We start from the raw sequence: 18,731 nt of genomic DNA, 5'->3' as shown, positions 1-18,731 counted from the left end.
GCGCTGTGGGTGGCGGCGTAGGCCGCGGCGGGGCCGGTGGGCCCGGGGTGCGTGTGGGGCAGCCGGTGGCTTTCCTCACCACCACCACCCCCCCCACGCCCGGCTGCGGCCTCGTCCGGCCTGCTCTGCTCCCCGCCCGTGGCCCTCGCCGCTTCGTCGGCGTCCGATCGACAGGAGGAGCAGCGGAGTAAACTTGGAAGAGGCTTTGCCTCGGCCCGGGCCGGTTCCTGGGCTCGGGGAGGGAGCTTCTCGCTGCGCGGGTGGCTGGGTTAGCGGGGAGGAAGGCTCCGGCGGCGGCGGGCAGCGCCGGGAGCGCTCCGGGGGGCCGCGGAAACCTCCGGCTTTGGGGATGTTTTTATTTCTCCGTCTCCACCCGCTGTTGTAGCGCTGGTCGTGACAGGCGGAGCTCTGAGGGACTCCAAAAGTAGCCGGTGCTGGGCCTACCTCCGGCCTGGGCTCGCTGGCCTCTTTAGAAGATCGACGTTGCCGGGGCTGACCCCAAGGAAACAAATAACCCGTAAACAGTTCTCTTTAGTAAATAATGGGGTGACATATCCTTACCACAGACCGCGTGGAAGAAGCGCTTCCCAACGCAGTCCTCCGGTTAAGAACATGCTGCCCAGTACAATGGACTTGCTGAATTTGAAACTAGAAATAGCAACAGTTGGCTGTTCTGGTAGAAGCTGTGTTGTTAGAAACAGACCCTTTGCGGTAGTTCTCTAAACTCGGCGTAGTGCCCTCCTTCTCTTTATACAGGAAGGTTAGTGAACAGTCGTAGCTTAATTTCGACAAACCACAGACGATTTGGACTGGTTTATTGACAAATTTACAACAGAAGTGAGATAATGCTAAAAAGCACAAAGCACTTTAGTCTGTTGATACAGCTCTGAGCTCTGTCATGGGCTTAGACTGCCCGGGAACCCCACTTGTTAGAAGGAAGCATGATATCTGCTCCCAGCAGAACATTATTTTTTTTTTAAAGTGGGTAACAAAGCAGGTATGACACCTGACAAGTCATTCTTCATGCACACAACTTAAGTGTTTCCTGTTTCTAAGGTAACTACCTTGACGCTGACTGAAATTATAGGTAGGGCAAGTTTTGGTCTCACAAACAGGAAACAAACTCAGCTGGTAATAGACTTGTTTGTCCTCTCTAGTCTTGTTTTTTTCTGCCTTTATGCTTTTCAGTTTGCTGTTGATCCTATTGGCCTGGTGTCTGCAAACCAAACTCATAGCCAGTTTGCTGTCTACTTGACTCTCCTCTTTAGAGAAGTACCTGATCCTGTTTATCCTTTTAGTATAGTGCTCCTAGATATTTAATTAATTTTAATTGATGCTGAAATGGCTACTCTTGGTGTTTGGTTGAATAAGTGGAAGAGAAATTCTGCAAACATGACTTAGGAAGAGTAGACACTGATGTTTTGTGACCCTGTGATGGGTCATTGCTAAATTGTGTTGGGAATTCTTATCACTGAGAATCATGGTTGAGGACGTTACTATTTTAGCCAGATTTCTTTTCTGTTCTATAACTGTCCCTACTATATGAATACTGCAGTTCTTTGCCTTTTGAAATTGTGTTGAACTGCTCCAGGACACTTTTTGGGTGGGGAAAACAGCACAAAGCCTTTGAGAATGGGTCCCTAAAACTTCCTTTGAGAATGGTCCTTAAACTTCCCTCCAACCACAGCTTTATCCTGCAGTGTTTGACTGAAGGGAAAGGAGGAAGTGAGTTTCTTGGGGCTTTTTTTTTTTTTTTTTTTTTTGACTCTAGGTGAAGTCCCAGTTGGCTTCCTTGTGTCTGTCTGGGTTTGGTTTTGTTTTTTTTTTGTGGTTTTTTGGGGTTTTTTTTTTTTTTTTTTTTTTTTGTTAAACAGTCCTAGCTGAGATATGAAAATACCTGAAGTGGCCATGTCACGATAGATGCATGCCTGATAGATCTGAGGTAGGTTCCAAACCTGAAACTTTACTGGCCTCAGTGTCTGGCAACAAACATACGTGCTTAATTCAGCCGCTCTCTGGAAACTAAAGTTACTGTATCTAATCAGCATCGTGGCTTCCAGTTGACCACAATTGTGTGCAGTTTTCCAGTACATGGAATGTTCAGGTGGCTCTTCTATCCCTAAATGCTGACGTTTGAACCAGTCAGATTAATCCGTAGCTTGTTTTACTGCTAGTGTGACTTAACACCGTAAGACTTTTCTCTCAGTAGGTTTCAAAATGATAGAAATCTAACTGTGTTATGATTCTGTGATTCAAAACCCTCTTCCTCCTTCAGAGAGCTTCTCACGTGGGGCTGCTCTTCCCTCTCTTCTATTTGTTTGAGAAATGGGTGAGAGACCGTGTTCTGAAGAACAGGTTTAGCAGTGGTGCTTTTAGCATCCTTTATATGATGTTTTTTTTTGCCAGGGGTTTAGAACCTAATCAGCAAACGTGTTGCTGTTTCTGTCACTGGAGCTGTTTTATCCTCCATATGCAGGATATGTGGCCTAAAATCTTTACAGCTCCCAGTGGGAGTAGTTACTTACCTCAGCAAAATACTAAAAAAACCCACCAAAATTAGCGGAAAGCTTCAGGTTTGTTATCTTCAGCAGCAAGGCTCGGTTACTCCAGGTTAGTAGAGAGTGATTTTGTCAAACCTGACTGCAGGTTACATACTGGCCCTCCCTGTTTTATGATTTTTTGGATTCTTGCCTAAAATCGCATAGAATTTATGTTTTAATAACACAACAGAATCTGCTGAAATAGATGCCAAACATTTTGCTGATGGCCTGTTGATTTCCCTAGAAAGCTTTCAGGCTATGTAATACTGTAGATTTTGGTAAATATTTTCTACCTCTTAAAAATCGTCTGTGTTACACAATATAAAATGGAAGTATTGTAAGAGCTCCCCAGTCCTGTGCCTGATGGTTTAATCCATTACTGTATCGTAGGGTCTGTAATTGTAAGTAGCTGATTTTGTCAGTAAATCTAAATTTTTTTTTGGTAAACTTTTTCTGGCTGAGGCCTGATTTTTCTGAACCTGTAAAGGTGTCAGCTTTGCCCCACGGACCGAAAGCTTCTCGACTTGTTGAGGCCGGTGTAGGGAGATTCATTCCCACTAAGAATATATGGATCTAAAAATAAAGTCTGCTTTGCATGACAGTCATAGCTTTCTTAATCAGTGCCATAGAAATTGAATTTTGGCTTTGCACTGCGTGACCAGAGAGGTACCTGTGCACTTCTGCTTTCTGGGCAGGGCTCCCTTAATTACTCTGATTTTTATATGCCACTGTAAGTGAGGTTGCACCACTTGAAACTCTGAAATGCTGTTAGTCTGGTGCTTGTGAGAGCTGGTGGGTTTATTTTTCTGTGTATCAGGATACATAGTGTGCAAACCATGTATTTAGAACAGAAATAGGAAGCTGCTTCCTTCAGCTATTGTGTTCCGGCCTTGAGTCGCGGTGTCTGCTCAGGCACTTGTTCTGCTTCCTTGGAAGGGAAAAATCCCATTTTTGGCCCAGCTTGGGTGCTCCGGTGGCACTGCTGGATTTTCCAGTCAGAAAGTGGCACAGCTTGATGTGCTTCCCAGCCTGTTGAGATGGTAGTCCCTGCTTTCCTTGGGAGCAGACAGTGATGCTAACGGGGGGTGGGTGGGACAGGCAGTCTGTGTGCTCTGCAGGGGATTATGTAGCAGCAGGAAGGGTCAGATTTATGTCTCAGCACAATTCAAGAGCTCCAGCACCCAAACCCTTGATTTTTGGGTGGGGGAGGTGCGATCAGTATGCTGTTTGAATTGGTCTGGGGAACAACACCCAGAGAAATGTGGGTTTTCTTCCTCGGGGGCTGAAAGGCAATATCTGAAATCTCTGTTAACTGCCTTAAAAGTGGCCAAGTCAGAGCTTTGGTTTGAGAGTCCTGAGCTCAACCAGACCCATGGGGCTGCTCGGGTAGGTGTGAGTGCTGAGCCATGGTGGGCTGGCCGCTTGATTTTTATCAAACATTTTAGTTTTATGTTGGTCCCGTGTGTTACACCTTGCCCTTAAGAACATCTTAGAAAGCGTGTGCTTGCCAAGCCCAGTGACACCTTCTGGGTTATTCCAAAAGAGGAATACACTTATTTAAAAGAAACAAACCAGTCGGGTACTGTGCTACTTAGAAATCTTAATAACTTTTGTGCCTCTTGTGCCATGGTCAGTGGGCTATTAAACCTGTAAATAAAGGTAATGAATTATAGCTTCTCAGATGTATGAAAAAGAAAAATTACAAATTAAATTATGTTAAATAAGCTGTAGTTCTAAGTGTGAGTGAGTGGAAACCTTTATACAAAGGGAGAGGGAGGGGGGGAGAGTTTCCCTTTTCCCTAGCAGCCCTTTTCCAACTTGCTGGGGGGCCTGTTCCTGGTCCTTCTTGCAGGAGAGTGGCCAGCATGGCCAGCCCTGCTGCTGCGGGGACTACTGGCTGAACTGGTTTGCCCTAAGCATTCTGCATGCCAAGTTTAACACGTCCCCTGGGCCATCCGTCTCCATGATGAGGCAGAAATCACCTACTGGTGGTTTTGGCCATATAGCCAGGACAGTAAAGCAGGTTTGTCTTTTTTTCTTTTTTTTTTTAATTCTGAAAAAGGCATTTTCAGCCTCTTGGCGTGAAGCCCAGTGACCTTTGTGTTTTGATCAAGTAGGGCTTTAAAACAGCGACTCTCCAGCTCGATTCCACCTCTGATAAATTACAGTGCTGCTTCTCGGAGTGACTTACAGCTTCCTCTGAGACTCCTCAGCCTGTTGATGATGCAGGGCTTGCTTTGGGATGCAGTTTCATCACATTGGCAATGTGTGATTTAACAGAGGAGATGTCAAGTGCCAAGTTTGGTGTTGTCATAGAAATTTATTAAGCTGGCAAGCGCTGCTGTTTCAGTGTGAGCCAAATGTTAGGGTTAGTTTATTGCAGTTCTTTTTGTGTGTTGCTCATTCACAATTGCTTGTTTTGCTGTGTAGGGTTCAGTGCATATACTTTCATGGTAGAGAGGCAAAATATTGCAGAGATGGTTAAAAAGCACTTTTTTTTAATCAACTTGTGATTGATGCTTTGGATGATTCTGACCTCTTGATTGTTGCAGTGTGGTATCTAATTCATTATGCATCTCGTTTTCTTCTTTCTCACAGTGCTGAAAGGGTAGTCATTCTTCTGACGGAGCTGTTTGCCTGCTCTTTCAGACTGGCAAAATGCAGAAATGAATAAATGTGGTTGGGGAGTGTGAAAACAACTAAGCTTGTGTTGTGAAAACTTGAAAGTACTTTTTTTTTTCCTTGTGAACATAGTGATGTCAAATGGTTTATGTAAGTCAAGCTATCGAACATGTCTGTGTTGCCAATTTCTTTGTTAGACTATTTTTCTTGTTTGCCAAGCCAGCTTGTAAGCAGAAATATAAAAGAAAAAGTGCTGAGGTATAACACAGATTTATTCTACTTTTTACCCTGTAGGGTTCTGGTGGGAGTAGAAAATACAGAGAATGCACTAACTGTTTTTAACACCACATAAATGGCTTAAATATATATTTTTTTTTAAATTAAAAGAAAATACCAAATCCCAAAAACTTAAAATAAGTTAACTGCTAGTGTTCCATAGCAAGTGAACAGCACTGCCTGGGATGGAGCTGTTAAATTGCTACAGAACTTAAATCTAATCTAATGCTGTCTTTCAGGTGCCATGTTTCAGAACAGAGGAAGACAACTGAGAAAGAAGAGCTGAAGAAAGTAACACAGAACCAAGATACAGGCTAATTGGGGGAAAAACAATTAACCTGTCTCTGAGGTGACTAAAGGGGAATAATGGTGATTTTGCGCCGGGCTCGGCCGCCTGCTTCCGCCCCAACCAGCAATGAATCTTGACTCGCTCTCGCTGGCCTTGTCTCAAATCAGCTACCTGGTGGACAATTTAACCAAGAAAAACTACCGAGCCAGCCAGCAGGAAATACAGCATGTAAGTAAAGTCACGATGCCACGAAAGAAACCTTGGAAAAATTGGAAAGGAAAAAGGGGAGTGTCAAATGGAGTATCTCTTCCCGTCTGAATTGTGCCCTGCAGCGCTCTCGTGTGCGTTACCGTGTGCTGTTTTCTGCGGCGTTGAGAATCCCAGCTCCTGTCTGTGATACTCCTCTTGGTTCTCTCTGCTGGGTCCTGGAATACAGCAGCTCAGAGCTGAGACCGGTATTAACCTCGTAGATGAATAACTGGTGTTCTTGGAGTGTGGGATGCAAAGCTCTCCTAACTCCTTCAGGTTACATCTTTCAACTTTTGGGACATTTTGTAGAGCACTGATTGGGAGAGGGAGGAACAATTTGACGTCTAGAATTGCACTGAAAGCTGAGTACATGGTTACTTAGGTCTGAATGCTTTTGCCTACCTCAAATGGCAGTCTTTTCCTCCTCACCTCATTCGAAGAAGCGCTGCTTGGTGGTGAAGCCAAGTTGACTTGGCCCCGGGTTTTCAGAAGGCAGGCAGAGCAGCTGCAGATTGAAACCCAAATATCTAACATCTGGGCAAGAATTCTGGTTGAACTGACCCTTTTAAAAATAGCTCTGACTGGCAGGATGGACTGAAAAGCATTATCGGCAGAGGAGCGCTTAGGAGGAAGTGAATGTTACTGAGCCAGTTTTAGAAACTGGTTTAGTTCAGTTCCCAGCAGACAGCTGGGCCAGTACAATTGGTTTTTTTTTTCCTCCTCTTGCAGTAGTGCGGTCCTGCCGCGATATCAATCAGATTAGGAGGCCACATGGCTTAAGCACAGTGAGTTTCTGGTAACAGCTGACTTCAAAAGTGCATTCATTGCTTATCTTGAGGTGAGAGGGGGTGATTTCAGCAGTATTCACTGCTTAAAGTGATCTCGCAAGCCGTGGAGATAGAAGACTTCTCTTGGAACTTGTAAACTTGCCGCGTTTTTGCAAGTTCAGTACTTGCAGGGTCTCCTCTGATATCTTGCTGTCCTTTCAGTCACTGTTGGCTTCCACAGAGGATTTTTGCAGCAGGGTGTGACTGAGGGTGTGACTTGCAGATCTGTCATCAATGCTTACCTAAAGGCTAATAAACATTGCTTTGATTTGGGAGAAGATTGGGTTGATCTGCCATTCAGTTGGAATGAAGATCTCTAGAAGGGGGACAGATTGTTCCTTACCCTTCACCACACGCCTCTTAGACTCACTGTGAGAGATGGGAAACTGGCCTGTGGAAATAGCTCTTTTGTGTATGTTTGGTTATAAGACAGATCTAGGATTTCAAGACTAAATTCCTAAAAATCTCCATGATCCCTTGGTGTTACTTTACTTTTGTGGTTCCTAGTACATTTTTTTCTTAGATAGTTGAAGAGATTACACGTGTGTGCTTTAACTCTCTTTCTCACAGTGCACTCGTGTGAATGTTTGGCATAATTCAATCAATTTTACAAAGCTTGTATCTAAGCACAGAGTATGTGAAAAACAATACTTGGAGCTGTTCTGGTCACAACTGACCAAAATGACACTTGCATTTAAATATATCAGTCACAAGCGTAGCAGTGGCAAAGCTTGAGGAACTAATTTCTGCTTAAATGTGCTTTCAGTAGTCATTTAACATAAGTGATGCTTTAAGACTGCTTTAAAAACCAGAATGCATGTTTTAAAAAAACCTTTTATGCATTTCTTAGAGACAAATTCTAAAGAATGGCTTCCTCTGAAGAGAGTTTTTGTGGTCCCCTTTTCCTGAAGTGGTGGTGAGGAGGAAGGGCTTTGCGGACAGATTCATCCTGGAAAGCAAAATCTTCCAGATCTAGAAAAGCAGAAATACTTTTGATCTAACCCTCTGTTTGCCTAAACAAAATTCAACTAGTCTCTGTATGATAAATCCAAAGAGGGTTTGAATCAAAGGCTGGTTGAGGTTGGGAGGAACCTCTGGAGGTCCAGCTTCCTGCTCAAACAGGGTTACCCCGAGCTGGTTGCCTGGGAATGTGTCCAGATAGTTTGTGGGTACCTCCAGGGATGGAGACTCCACAGCTTCTCTGGGCAGCCAGTGCTTGGTCACCCTCATAGGTAAAAAGAAAAAAAAAGTGATAGCCTTTACAGATTATTTTATGATTAGATACACTGACTTGTAAATGGGTATGAAGGCTGCCAGCATGAAGGCTTATTTCAGCTCTTTCTACAGCAAAAATAACAATTTTCATTCCCTATTCCCTGGAAAAGCTTTTATGTGTATGTAGTTAAGGTTGAAAGATGCTGCACTATGCTTCTAGCCTTCTCTTCTCCTCCTCCCCATACGCTAAATTTTCCAATTATTAACCTTGTTAAGTTACTTTCACACAAGGAAGCAATCTAATTCTGATGCAGAAAGGCTGTGTTGATGGCTTCAGTGTGTACACTTCTCTCCTGCATCCATCTGCTTTGATGAATTCACCTTGGTCATGGCACCAGAGAGCTCCCTAGGACATCCATCCAGCTTCGTGCCAGTCTTGTTATAGCACATCTAAATCTGCCTATTTAATTGGGACTGCCTAAACGAATTGGCTGTTTTCTGAAGCCTGAGCTAACTTGCTGTCAATTCAGTTTTACTGCCTTTTGCACCAATCTGAGCATCTTCCTACCTAACCACGGGGGGGATGGAGGTGGGCTGTTTACTCTGGGCTGCCACACCACGAGCACGTATATTCTAGCAATCAAGAAGCAGAGCTATATCCTCCTCGGATGTTTCTTTCCAGCAGGACAAAATTTGGCAGCCACTGGACTAAGCAGGCTGTGAGGGAAGGGGAAGCATCGTGTCAGATAACGGTAGGAGAATTGTGATGAGAACAATCAGAAACAGCGGAGACACAGCCTAAAGCAACACTGTTTGTCTTTTTGTACCAAAAACGCTCCTGGCAAACAAGGATATTTCTGACAGGGTGAAGTGGTGGGCTTGGTGGAGGCAGGCAGAGCATAGAGCAATGCTGCTGGTTTTACTGGCACACGTCGTGTCTGTCCTGCAGCGAGAAAGGGGGAAACAACGGCCAAAATGAGCTGGTCTCTTGCCAAGAGTTGAACTTTAAGCAAATGATAGGGGATGTTAACAAAAATGTGATATTGTTGTGAAGATTTAGTGATGGGTGTTGCAAATTAGCAAACACAGATCACCTATTTGTGACTGAGGCCTAGAATTCAGTTGAATGAACTCTAATGTCTTGGTGAAAGGTTTCAGCTGCAGGTGTTCAGCATATGGTATTTGATTTTAAAGCTTGCTAATGAGTAAGATGGAGATGAACTTTTTTCTTTAGATGGCAGGAAACACTCCTATATAGTATTCCCTTATGTCTTAGAAGGCCCTGGAGTGATGGCAGCCGGGTCAGTCATGCCCAGAAGCTGCCTGCCAGGTCAGGGAAGATGCTGTGTGATGGTTTTGTCTCTGGGATAAATTTCTGCTCCGCAGGCACAGCCCAGAGGTGCAGGCTGTCCCGGGGCTCTACTGCTGTGGAGTTAAGGCACTGTAGCTGTGGGATGAAATGGGGAAAGGTGAGGCTGTGACACTGTGTGGATTCTGGGCTGCTTTGGTGGCTGAGAAGCTTGAAATCATCCTCTATGTGACCCACTTTTTACTTAGCTTTTTAATAATACTACCCAAGAAGTATGTGACTTCTGAGTCAACGACTTGTGTCTGGATTCTTTCTCTCTATTTTTCATTTGCGAATAGGGTTAATGACTTGGTTTCTAGGTTACTGATTAAAAAGGAACATTCTTCACAGTTTTATTATAAATATAGATCTCTTAACCTCTAGAAGTACCGCTGTATCCACAGTACTGGACCCGCATCTTGCTGTGTAATGACTGTTTGCTACCAAGTTGGTTTTTTGAATTATTTTTTTTTTTTCTTTCCAGATTGTGAATAGGCACGGTCCCGAGGCAGACAGGCATTTACTACGCTGCCTATTCTCGCACGTGGATTTCAGTGGCGATGGTAAAAGCAGTGGCAAAGATTTTCATCAGGTACGGTTTGCGCTGAGGCATACGCTTATTAATTTGGGTTAAAAATCTGCAATGGGATTTGATCTGTTCTAAGCACAAAGGCAGGTTGGGGTAGTAGCTTCAAGCAAACTTCATTTCTCCTGTATGGCCTTTCAATTGGAAGCACCTTTTGCCAGTCCTCGAGTCAGAAGACAACAAGTTGCTGATATCTGACTCTTAACAATCCCTCAATCCAGAAAAACAGATAGCTTCAGTACAGTTTCTCTTTCTACCATGTGTGCTGTTTTGAAAGCCTTTCTTTGTCTTTTAAAACGTTGTCCAGCTCCACTAACTGGCGCTTCTGGTGCTGCCTGTGTCTGTTTTCAGGGGTGTTCTCATCCCTGTGCAATTTTGCCCCAGACTTTTTAGCCCATAAACAGGAATCAAATATTGTTAGATTGTCTGTTGCAGTGTGTGAGGATGCTTACAGAAAATGAAACGTTGCACACATGATGGAGAAGGTTTGGTCATTTTCTCAGCCTTAAAAGAAAAAACAAACTAAACCTGAAGAAAACTTGAATTAAAAGAAACTAGTTAATGAAAATTTGGGCTTTTAGAAGACTTAAGCACCTTATCTTTGTTTAGTTTTATTGCATGCAGTGAACGGTGGTAGGTTGGGGTTTTTTTTATTGTCCTGATACAAAACAATGAGTGTTTAAGTTATCTTGTTCTTTTCAGACTCAATTTCTGATCCAGGAGTGTGCGTCGCTGATTACAAAACCAAACTTTATCTCGACGCTGTCCTACGCCATTGACAATCCCTTGCACTATCAGAAGGTTTGTTTGCTTCTTGAAGGGGATCCCCGTGTCAGAAAATGCAGCAAATTCCTCTGTAGGGAACCAGCTGGTTTTCCCAAAATTGAGCTGGGAAGAAGTTGGGGTTTTTTTTGTTTAGCTGAGCAAGTTACTGCAAAATAATTTTAAAGCTTAATCTGATGTTCAACACTTTATGGTTTGTTCATGGCAGCCAGAACCAAAATAAATCATCAGTGCTCCTGTTTCTTTCAACGTGAAAGCTGTGATGGGGGGTTAATAGTGAAAGTGAAATGTTTGGAAGAAACTTTTAGTTTAGATATGTCCAAAAATGGTTTCAAAGATGCTTTGTTTAGCCATATAAGTTTTGTGTTAACCAGCAACAGACTAGTGACTGATATTCCAGACCTGTGAATGGACTCTAGATAGCCTGCTGCATTCCCAATGAGACAATCTTCCATTTCACTCTTCTTACTTCTTTCAGAGTCTAAAGCCTTCACCCCATTTATTTGCCCAATTGAGTAAAGTCATCAAATTAAGCAAAGTTCAAGAGGTAAGTGAACGTTTATTTCAAAAATACTTTCATGCTTTTTGACTAAGCTTGTTAGAAAGGATGATGTCCCCTTACCGTGATGTTTGGTTTTGTTTGTAGGTGATTTTTGGTCTGGCTTTACTGAACTCCTTCAGCTCAGATCTACGAGGTTTTGGTAAGTGAGAAGATTCCAGAGTCCTGCAGCAGGGACATCTTTTCTTTTTAAGCAGTGGGCTTTCTAGGTGGATAGATGTGTGCCTGCGCGAGCCTGGTATTGCAAGACCTTGTTGTGATGAGTAGTGTTGTTTTGAGAGGGGCAATAGATAGCACAGATAGCACAGTCGTCTTATATGAAGTTGGAGGTCCCTCCCATGAATGAGTTGGTAGATAATGAACCAAATTGAGGTACTGTGAATGTCTTACCTTTTAGTTGCTCGTTAATATTTGAATTCTGAGTTATGGATTATGAGACTTCTATTTAAAACTGAACTGTTGCGCTCGTGGTAAACAAACTCAGGTTAAGACCTAACTAAAAAGAGTCTTCATGTTAAAAAGAAAGTTCAAGTTTTGACTTCACCCTCTTTTGTTTTCAAAAGCTGCCCAGTTTATCAAACAGAAACTCCCGGATCTTTTGCGCTCTTACATTGACGCGGACGTCAGTGGAAATCAAGAAGGTGGCTTCCAAGATATTGCAATAGAGGTCCTGCACCTTCTCCTCTCCCATCTCCTTTTTGGGCAGAAGGGAGCCTTTGGGGTAGGACAGGAACAGATTGACGCTTTCCTCAAAACATTACGTAGAGGTAAGTGGTGGGGGATGTTCAGGAAACCTTGACTAAACACAAACTTTGAAAGGAGTGTTTGTAACTCACTGTGCAGAATGGAATGGTGCAGAGGTGGAACTAAATACACTTTCATAATTCTAAACCAACAGAACCATACTGCTGTTCTGGCATCTGGCCATAATGTACTGGTTTTCAGTGAGGAGTAACATGGTCTCATGTTTGGTTTTTTTGAAGATCACGTTGTGATAAGTGTTGAGTAAGGGATATTCAAGCCTGTGTTTGCTCGCTGGTGTGGGATGGCATTTGTGGATTTAACTGAAGTGACACAGTGCACTGTAGCTGAAAAACTTGAACTCCTTACAGCATAAGGAACATAAAGGTGGATTTGAAGCACTAGGTTGTTTATATTGGGTGCAGATCTAGGAGGAAGCACTAGCACAGGGAGGGAAGTGCTTTTGAATAAAACTGTGGTTTGTTTCCTGGAAGCTGCCATGGTCCTTGTGAGACAGCAGGGGATGTTATCCATGTGGCAGTCTCTTCCTTTCCAGAACTGCAGTGTTTGCTGTAAACCCATCAGAATAAGGAGGATTTAACTCAGCCCGCTCCTCGGTTCTGCACAAACCTAGAGGAAGGCACCCTTTTTACAAGAGCAAAATATTTGTTCTGTTTGTTTAAGTATAACTTCTTAGGTCATACCTTAAGGTGTATTAGCTTCTGTAGTTCCCCTCGCTTTGCTTTGGGAAATTGGGAACTCTTCTCTGAATGGCCCCAAAAGGTATGGAGACATTATGCATCATCTTAAAGTTGTCTTAGGAAGGCTCACCCATAGACCCAAGGTGTCTTCGCTGCTGAGCTCCCAGCTACACATCTGATCCTCTCATAACTCTGCCTTTCTTAAAACTTTGCTTCCCTGGAAGGAAGGAGGGAGTAGCTTCCCTTTCCATGCCCAAGTGCCTGGTTTAGATTTTCTAGGCTTCCTACACTCAGTAGCAGATCCTTTGTTTCCTAATACTTCCTGGTTTGGAGGAGAGGCTTTTGCTGTGCTGCTGGGTTGTTTCCTGCTCAGTGCTTTTTTTGGATGACTGTTGTTTGTGACAGTCTAGTTCTGAACTTACCACTGGTGCAGCTACAGTGAATCTCTATGAACCTACTCTGGTCCACGTTCTTCTTCTTGAGGAATATCCAGGTGCCAGTAGAGAACTGGGAGGTGGAATGTAGGGATGCTGCATAAGTGCCCTCTTGATTTCTGCGACAATCACATTATTTTGAGGAGTCACTTGCATACAACTGGTATTCGGGGGGGGTTTGATGCTTTTTCTTTTCTTTTTTTGCTTTTAGATTTTCCCCAGGAGCGTTGCCCCGTGGTGCTTGCACCACTTCTATACCCTGAAAAACGGGACATTCTAATGGACAGGATCTTGCCTGATTCTGGAGGGATAGCCAAAACCATGATGGAGAGTTCTCTGGCAGATTTCATGCAAGAAGTTGGCTATGGTTTTTGTACAAGGTTTGTAGAAAAACGTCATTTTCAAGCATCTTGGGTGGCGGTGGTTTTCTTCCTTGTTTCTTGAGACAAAAGTTAAAGAACACTTAAAGTACTGCAATAACTAGAAGCTCATTAAGTATTATGAGGTCATTTGTTTTGATTCCTCTTTTATATTTTGCTTTCTTTTAACATGTATAGTAAGTCTGTTGAAATTGGATTTTTGAAATTGGATTTTGTCATGGTAAGAAGTGCTAGGTAAAGGTATTCACATTTCTTGTAAAGGTCTTATAAGAATTTGACCATCACCTTTATTTTTTTTGTTAAAGTAAACCCAAAGTGGCTGGGTGGGCATAAATTCTGACTAAGTCCCCCTAAATCTTTGGAAGAACTTTGCTCTTGTGACAGCCTCCTGTTAGCTCTCTGTGGATGTGAAATAGATTGGAGAAGAGCTGAAGGGAATAGTCTCACTTCAAGAGAGTTAACCAGCAGCAGCTTTCTGATTGTAGTGGGGTACACAGTGTGATTGAGATTATTTAATGTAGCTGTAGTATCTAATTATGATAGTGAATTGGTGGCAATAAAGCAGAATATCTGGACAGCTGCATCAGTCTTTGCCTGTTTAGGCTTATTTTGGTAAAAATACAGCTGTCTTAACCTTGCCCTGGGTTTGTGTGTATATTCTTAGACATACATGACCCACATCTTCGTTAGTGTTCCATATTCTTGCTCTCTGCCCCTGGAGCTGTTAGATGGGCAACTCTGTTAACTTGCCAGGTTGTAGCTGTGTGAAAGGGGCTGTTGTCCCAAGAGCTGTGTGGGTTTGCAGGAGCGGTGGGGGCAGGACTGAAGGGCTTTCCTTGTAGCACAAGTATTGCATTACACGGGCTATTTGTTTATATACCCGGGTGAACTGGAATATAGGGGCCAGAAAAGTGGAAGGAGAAGCTAGAATTTAGTTGGAAGCTGTCTATTGAAGAGTTAATTTGAATGTATTAAAGGTTTCTTTCCTGCTGTATATCTGCTCTCCGCACAAATCCAGCTCAATTTTTGAATGCACTTTTTCAGGATTAGGGAGGGTGCCCTAATGCTGGCAGTGATACCAGGAGCCCCCGAGTGTGGCTGGGTTTGAAGAGGGGCTTAGCCCTTAGTATGAACCAATTTTACCCCTGAGTGTGGCTGGGTTTGAAGAGGGGCTTAGCCCTTAGTATGAAACAATTTTATATTATTTTTTTTTTAAAGGAAGATTCACTTAAGAAGCATAAGCTAAGAGAATGAGTGTATTTTTAAAGACAGGCTATTCTGGGGAGGTGGTCAGATCTCAAAGATAGTAACCTAAGCTTCTGTTTATCCAGTGAAGTATGGATTGAAGAGGGGCTTAGCCCTTAGTATGAACCAATTTTATATTTTTTTTTTAAAGGAAGATTCACTTAAGAAGCATAAGCTAAGAGAATGAGTGTATTTTTGAAGACAGGCTATTCTGGGGAGGTGGTCAGATCTCAAAGATAGTAACCTAAGTTTCTGTTTATCCAGTGAAGTACAGAAACACACAATACTAACGTGTTGGAAGATAACTGAAAATTATTTCATTTGTTAACAAGGGACTGTTAATAAAACCTCTTTCCTGACCTATAGAAACACACAATACTAACGTGTTGGAAGATACTGAAAATTATTTCTTTTGTTAACGAGGGACTGTTAATAAAACCTTTTTCCTGACCTCTGTTGATGCTGTATAAATCTTGAATGGTTGGCCTAATTATGAGAAGTGAAACCAAAATTGCAACTTGAGCATCTGCTCGTTGTTTGCTTTTTTGGCTCCTGGAAGGTTTTTGCTGGTGACCTCTCATCAGAGACACATCGGGCTAAAAGACACATTTTCCCAGCTTCCCTTTTGAGTGCACATCATTTGGAAATGGGCATTCTCAGAGCCTTTGTTTCACTATTAGCTGGTGGAAAGCTTCAGTCTCTGAAGCTGGGTATCACAGGTCAATACATGGAAGTGCTTTTAACAGAAACAGGTGCCAAACCTGCCCTGTGCTTTTACTTTGGCAGAGTAAAAGTGAAGCATCTGTCACTTAAGTAGACCTGGCTTTGAATTGAATACGTGGCACAGAAATGGAAACATTTGCACAGACTTTCTATTGAATTTGCCTTCTTTCTTGTCCTAGAATTTTATGTTAGATCATTTGAGTAATATAACTGAAGTTGAGTAAACGGTCGTATTTTACAATCTGCAATTAGTTTCCCCCAACGATCGGTTTGGTCCCAACGATACCCACAGGTCTTATTTTGGTCTTACGTTGTGCCACGGTGAAACCTGCTTTCATATTAAGATCTCTCTGTTTTGTTGCATCTCAGTGTCGAAGAATGTCGCAACATAATCATGCAATTTGGTGTTCGGGAAGTCACGGCTGCCCAGGTTGCCAGGGTTTTGGGGATGATGGCTCGGACTCATTCGGGGTTGACGGATGGTATTCCATTACAAGTGAGTGGCCTACTGGGGTGAGGATTACCTATATTGTAATCAGCAGAAAATGCTAGTTACTAGCCTCTTCCAATTCAAAAAAATCTTTTTGACGTCTGTCTCTTCTGCTGTAGTTGTCTGTAATATGTTGTTGAAGGAAAGATGCTCAGAAGTGTGCAACTGGTGTCCTTACTGGTCTCAACTCCTTGCCTTCATAGGGCAGGGAATGCTGTAGCCAGTGGCTTTTGAGACTGCTTTATTTTTAACTAGTATTTGATTGAGTGCGTTTAACTTGCAGTCTATTTCGGCTCCTGGCAGTGGGATTTGGAGTGATGGCAAGGATAAAAGTGATGGAGCGCAAGTCCATACCTGGAATGTGGAGGTCTTAATTGATGTTCTTAAAGAGCTGGTAAGTTTTGTGAGCACCTTGGTCTTCTGTGTGAAATACCTGAAAGAAGGGCATGTCTCGGTGTGAATATAAAGCTTTTTAAGATCCTAGTAGCCTGAATGGCTTTGAATCTCATTAATGTAATTGCGCTGCTGTACTTAATGGTGTTTTTTTCTTCATGAACAAGAATATTTTGGGGAATTGTGGAGAAATAAAGGCTGCCTGAATGACTAACTTGGATGCATCTTGAGTCTTGTTCCACACTGCTCCCACGTATTGCAGCGTGTGTTCTCCGAGGGGTTTTGTGTTTGAACTTAGTTCTGACAGCGGAAAGCTTTGAGCATCAGGCACCTTGTTTTGAAAAGCTTCTCACTGCAGGCATTAATGAGGAAAATGAAACAAAGTTTGGTTTTTTTTTTGTAGTTACTCATTCCAAAACTCTAAATGTTTCTCGCATAAGATGACGCTACAGACATAGGAAAGTTTTTCCACCACTTTACAAAAATTGCTGCTTATAATTAACTCAGTGAAACATGAGTACTATTTCCCTTGCTTTTACCTTATATTGGGTGATTTTTTTTCCCTGTATGTTCCTTCTAATCTATGCAGGAGACACTCTTGTTTTTTCTAAACCTTGGAACATACAACTGGCTTTTTCTTTGATGTTCATCTATCTCTGAAAGGAGCGGTCTGTGTCCTATAATGGCCATAGTTCCCTCATTCTTATGATTTCACACTGTTGCTGAAAATCTAATAGGTGCTTTGCAAGTACTTGCAGTGTACATTTTTCAAAAGGAAAAGCAAATTCTTCTTTGCCAGCAGGTCGGACCTATCTGCCTTTTATTGGAGGGCATATGGACACCCACAAAAGGAATGAGTTTGCATGCTAAGAAAGGAACTATGTGTTTGGGATTTTTTTTGAAGACTTGTTAATGAAATGTTTGGAAGGACAGGCAGCTACTTTGTGTAGTGCTGGGGGAAGGGCAGTCTCACACACGAGTTTCAAACATGCGTCGAGTTCTCAAAACTATCCAAATAATGTTCTTTTTATAACAAAAAAACTTGCTTTCAATGAAAAGTTGAGTGGATGCTGGATAAAATACCGATGAACAGGGACCCTCACAAGAGAGTACTGACGGTTGTAATGTTCAAGGCTGACTGCTCCCTTGTTTTTCTGGTTGCAGAATCCTAGCCTGGACTTCAAAGTAGTAACCTATGAATTGGACCACCCGGGATTTCAGATTCGTGACAGCAAGGGCCTGCATATTGTAGTGTTTGGCATCCAGAGAGGGCTGGGCATGGAGGTTTTTCCAGTGAATGCTATATACAGACCTTGGAAGCACGCGGAGGGCCAGGTATGTTTACCAGCATCTCTGCTGTGTCTGCACAACTCTTGCCAAGTTCCTGAATTTCTTGAATGGCCAATGTGGTTTTAGCAGAGCTGTGATCCGTAATGTGGCTGAGCGTAGAACTGTTGCTGCAGGGCTGTGCTCTGAGGTTTTTACCTGGTTGCACAAAAAGACTAGAGCTTTGCCTGCAAAATACAGCTTTGTGCAAAAAAAGTACCCTCAGCACAGCTGTATCTGTCACTTTGAGAAATCCTGGGAGGAGAAGTGTGTAAGTTCAGTCTTGCATAAAACACACTGATAATAAATCTTGGCTCATCTCTACTGCCTTGTTGATTTGCATCATTCTCAGAAATGGGGTGGTTGATGAAGTGGAAGGAACCTGAAACTCTAGATATCTGAATGATTTTTGCTGTCTTCTATTCCAGCTCTCTTTCATTCAACATTCCCTCATAAACCCTGAGATCTTCTGTTTTGCTGACTACCCTTGTCATACTGTCGCCACGGACATCCTGAAAGCACCACCAGAGGATGACAATCGAGAAATTGCCACATGGTAAACCTGCTCTCTCAGCTGCTTTTCTTACCTAGATTTGGAGTAAGATTACTGCTCTGGTCAAATGTGTCTTTATTGTCACACAACCTGATTTATTTGTAGCTCTGTGTACATCCCAATAGATCAGCCATGAGTATTTGTTCATGTTTGATGGGTGGAAGTTCCTGTATTATCAGAATTTCTTATGTACTTCCATAGTATCTGAAAATGTACTGCCAGGTCTTGCTTTTATTGGAGTCTTCTGGCTGGCTGGAGAATTTCTGCTGCTGTATTTTGGCAGATACTGTGAGCTGAGAGGAGGAGACTGAGGAGATGAGAATTTAAATCTCTGCATCCTAGGATGACATTAGAGAAACTTACTCATATGAAAGAAGTACTGGCATTTAAATAGTAAATTTATATAGTTATTGCTGAGTTAGTGCATAAAGCTGACCGGTGTGACTTTCCG

At 42.8% G+C, this 18,731-nt stretch overlaps 1 protein-coding gene across 4 annotated transcripts in view; it reads left to right on the top strand.

Moving 5' to 3' along the window:
* Positions 1-5,677: 5,677 nt before the first annotated feature.
* CNOT1 (CCR4-NOT transcription complex subunit 1) overlaps positions 5,678-18,731 on the top strand; it is a 57,942-nt gene continuing 44,888 nt past the window's right edge. For 3 of the 4 annotated variants that reach the window (XM_014948578.1, XM_014948559.1, XM_014948568.1), the window contains exons 1-11: positions 5,854-5,955; positions 9,851-9,958; positions 10,655-10,753; positions 11,214-11,282; positions 11,382-11,436; positions 11,858-12,061; positions 13,382-13,550; positions 15,888-16,014; positions 16,292-16,402; positions 17,566-17,736; positions 18,156-18,283. In XM_014948578.1, coding sequence (XP_014804064.1) covers positions 5,854-5,955; positions 9,851-9,958; positions 10,655-10,753; positions 11,214-11,282; positions 11,382-11,436; positions 11,858-12,061; positions 13,382-13,550; positions 15,888-16,014; positions 16,292-16,402; positions 17,566-17,736; positions 18,156-18,283 — 1,343 coding nt within the window. Of the gene's footprint in view, positions 5,956-9,850; positions 9,959-10,654; positions 10,754-11,213; positions 11,283-11,381; positions 11,437-11,857; positions 12,062-13,381; positions 13,551-15,887; positions 16,015-16,291; positions 16,403-17,565; positions 17,737-18,155; positions 18,284-18,731 lie in introns of all 4 variants that reach the window. The other variant, XM_014948550.1, reaches the window with a different exon arrangement.

This window comes from Calidris pugnax, unplaced genomic scaffold, assembly GCF_001431845.1.
Source record: "Calidris pugnax isolate Ruff unplaced genomic scaffold, ASM143184v1 scaffold30, whole genome shotgun sequence".
In the NCBI taxonomy this organism is placed as follows: Eukaryota; Metazoa; Chordata; class Aves; order Charadriiformes; family Scolopacidae; genus Calidris; species Calidris pugnax.
The sequence above is the reverse complement of the archived record's forward strand: the minus strand, read 5'-3'. Positions and strand labels throughout refer to the sequence as shown.